Source organism: Salpingoeca rosetta (genome assembly GCF_000188695.1).
Source record: "Salpingoeca rosetta unplaced genomic scaffold supercont1.7, whole genome shotgun sequence".
NCBI lineage: Eukaryota > Choanoflagellata > Craspedida > Salpingoecidae > Salpingoeca > Salpingoeca rosetta.
This window is the reverse complement of record NW_004754927.1, coordinates 372,709-376,422: the sequence shown is the minus strand read 5'-3', so window position 1 is coordinate 376,422 and position 3,714 is coordinate 372,709. Positions and strand designations below refer to the sequence as shown.

The 3,714-nt window shown below is 53.2% G+C and overlaps 1 protein-coding gene across 1 annotated transcript in view; it reads right to left on the bottom strand.

The window, feature by feature from the left end:
• Window positions 1-672: 672 nt before the first annotated feature.
• PTSG_03117 (uncharacterized protein) overlaps window positions 673-3,714 on the bottom strand; it is a gene marked incomplete at its 5' end in the record, with an annotated part of 11,505 nt that continues 8,463 nt past the window's right edge. The window contains 9 exons of the mRNA XM_004995646.1: window positions 673-1,141; window positions 1,356-1,428; window positions 1,611-1,716; window positions 1,913-1,993; window positions 2,188-2,320; window positions 2,467-2,538; window positions 2,724-2,824; window positions 2,985-3,045; window positions 3,281-3,463. Of these exons, the coding sequence (XP_004995703.1) occupies window positions 1,010-1,141; window positions 1,356-1,428; window positions 1,611-1,716; window positions 1,913-1,993; window positions 2,188-2,320; window positions 2,467-2,538; window positions 2,724-2,824; window positions 2,985-3,045; window positions 3,281-3,463 (942 nt within the window). The 3' untranslated portion in view covers window positions 673-1,009. The remainder of the gene's footprint in view (window positions 1,142-1,355; window positions 1,429-1,610; window positions 1,717-1,912; window positions 1,994-2,187; window positions 2,321-2,466; window positions 2,539-2,723; window positions 2,825-2,984; window positions 3,046-3,280; window positions 3,464-3,714) is intronic.

The following is a 3,714-nucleotide window of genomic DNA, read 5'->3' as shown; positions in this document are numbered from 1 at the left end:
TGTGGGTGTGGGTGTTTGGCTTGGACAGAGTGGGAGAGCGCGCACGTGTGTGTATGAGTGCGAGAAGGGTTCATGTGTGTGCGTTGTTTTGGATGGATATGTGTGTGTGTGTGTGTGTGTGTGTTGGTTGTGGGGCTGGAGACGATGATGGTTGCTTCCCTCTCTTTAAAGCGACCCTCGAGCAGTGTGTTCTTCGTGTTATGTGTGTGAATTGTGCTGCATTAAATGGCCCTACGCCGTGAATCCTCCTACAATCAATCGCACACACATACACAACAACACAACAACAACAACAACAACGCCGCTCACCAACAGTGTTTACTCGGCCACCGTCACATCTGCTGCAAGTCGAGCAAGCACGTGTGCGAATGTATTGCCACACGTTCAAACGCGCACAACCCCCGACATTGAAGTGCGCTCGCTTGCTTTGACAACCCAGCGGGCGAGCGGGTCAAAGTGCTTGACTGCAAGGTAAGACAGTGGTGCCGCTGTCGCCGTCGCGTCGTCGGGATGTTTGTGTGATGTAGTTTTCTTATTCTTCCCCTCGAATTCAACCCGCCCCCTTTGCGCAAGTGTTTGGGCGTTTGTGCTCAGCGAAAGACTGCTGTCTTGGCGACGTAGTGTACTGTACACCGTTTCTTTTGTGTGGATCTTCTCTGCCTTGCCATCAGCTTCCCAGCACGCTTTACTTGTGTTTTCAACCAACAGTGCAAACAAATCAACCACGCCAAAGACAGGCAAGGCAGCACGCAGCAAGGAACCACAACAAATCACGTGCAATTATGCATTAAAATACACACACACACATACCGTCAGGCAATTACAATACACCCGTTTGCAACGGCATTATCCGGTCCGAACCTAGCTGAATGCAACAACGCACACCTCACACAAACAAATACACGCACCACAGCGCATCAAACATGCAATCGCTCATCCAACACACGCGCACGCAAGCGTGCACCAGCATCACCACCAACAAACAAGCAAAGAAGCTACACACGGCAGATCAGTCGAGACTGAAGGGAGGGTATTCGCCTGTGACGGTGTGTGGAGCTTCATCTTCATCGCCGCCACAGAGTGATGGGGGCAGGGGACTGCTGGGCTGGCGTGGCTGCCACGATGACAGACCAAGATAGCTCTGTATGCCGCACACGCCGCGCACATTCACACGAGATGTGTGAGAAGACAGCGCACAAAAAGCGTATCAGACACGCAGACAGTAAAACATTGCATTGGGCACGACTACAAGGCTGCACACAAAAGCGCGCGGACACACACACACACACACAAGCACAAGCACACACACACACACACACACACACACACACACACACACACACACACACACTAACGTCTGGCTTGATGACGTGCACAGCGACGCTGAGCTCACGGTTGATAACGAGCATAGCAGCATCGTTCCCGAACCTGAGAGGTAAAATGCACGAAAACAAATGAACGACCGTGAGGGGACGTGGGTGGGGTAGCACACGGGTATCAAAAGTTTCAGGCACCTGACAAAGAGCGCGCGCACACACACACACACACACACACACACACACACACACACACACACACACACACACACACACACACACACACACACACACCTGCCGCAGTAGTTTGTTGCGGAGAAGACAGTCACCAGCTGCTGCCCGGCAAAGAACTCATAGCCATCCTTGACACACTGGTGCGCCCGCACAATCATCTGCAGGTCTGTACACACCGGGCACACAAGGGCTCGTGTTAACAATGACAGAAAGCACGAGCGACGAAACGCACATACAACCATGGCTGCAGCAGACTGGGAGTGGGGCGCATATGAATTTAAAACATGGCAGATGAAAGAATGAAACCGGCCAAGTGATGTGTGACATCTCGCCATACTCCTCTCCCCCCCCCCCCAACTGACTGTTTTCCCGAAGGAAGTTGCGAACCATGTCTGGACCAAACTGCACAATGGTGGCACCGCGTGTCGCGCTTGCGTGCAGCCCTGCAATGACACCAAATGTCACGCGCGTGTGTGTATGTGTGTGTGTGTGTGTGTCAGGGATGAGAGATAATAAAAACGGCTCCAAGACTGCGAGGACACGCACCGTACTTGCATGCATGCATGCAAGAACGCGCAAACAAACCTCCATGCACACACACACGCACACACACACAAACACACATACACACACACACCTAGGTGCTCGTCGCTCTCGGTTGGGTCGGACCAGAGTGCGTCTCGCGCAACGCGGATTTCGTGTGTGTCATCGCCCTCAGATGGGCGGAATGGACGCTTGATCCGGCGCAGGTCCTCCAAAGACCGAAAATCCTGCGCGTGTGTGTATGGGGCGCGTGTGGATATGGTGCATATTCATTCAGGTCATGCTGGGCGAGAGTACACAAGCACTGATCATGGAGACGACTGCACCCTCGCTTGCAACAGCACACAGGCACGCAAGTGTGGTGTGAGCGCACCCTTCCAATGCCGCCGTGAATGCACAGGATGGAGTCGTCCACAACTGCGCCAAGCGGCAGGTACTCAAACAACTGCCAACATGCACGCATACAAGCAATCATCGTCAGGGTTCATCAAGTTGTGAGCAGAGGACGATGACAGTGCAACTCTTACGCACAAGCGGCACAGACACACACACATGCACACACATGCGCACACGCACACACACACACACACGTACACGAACACACACAAGAGTCAACCCATGGCTTCAAACCTTGTTGATCATCTGCCACACAATGACGCCATCAGGCAGCCGCTGCAAACACTCGTCCCTGAACCCAAAGAACTTGTTCACCCACGAGTCCTCGTGATTGCCTGCATGCACACACATACACATATGTGAGAAGAGCCATGACGGCAGGTGTGGGCGGATGGAAACATGCCAAGATGGCCACGAAGACAGCAACGTGACGCTGAGCAGCGGCACACACAGCGGGTGGCGTTGCGAGCTCTCTTTGCACGCGCGCGCGCTCACCTCGAACGAGAAACACACGCTTGGGGTACCGCAGCTTTAGACACATGAGCAGCGTGATGACCTGCAACCACAGGCAACAGCAGCAGTGTACACGCACGAGAGTCGTGATCAAGCATACACGACATCAATGCTAACACGTTGGTGATACCACCATACACAGCAGCAGCAACAACAACAACGACAACAACAACGACAACAACAACAACAACAACTTAAACACGTTGGTGATACCACCATACACAGCAGCAGCAGCAACAACAACAACAACAACAACTTAAACAACAACAGTGGCGCACCTCGAGGGAGTGGGAGCCGCGATCGACAAAGTCGCCGATGAAGAGGTAGGAGATGTAGTGAATGTCACCGTGGATGGTGTGGGGAACACCATAGATGCGGAAGAAGGCAAGCATGTCGTGCAGTTGCCCGTGGATGTCCCCAAACACTTTCACGGGCGCAGGCACAGCGGTGACCGTCTCATCCTGCGCATGCGCGTTTGTGCGTACAGATGTGCGTGTGTGTGTGTGTGTGTGTGTGAGCTTGCGGGTTTGTGACTCGAGACATGGATGGGGGGTCACGTGACTCATGAAGCGATAGACGCGACCAGTGCACACACACACACACACACATTGACTGACACACACACACACTCACACACACACTCACACACATTGGATCAAACTCACACACTCACACAACACACAAAACCCAAACGGCCGCAAACTATCCAATC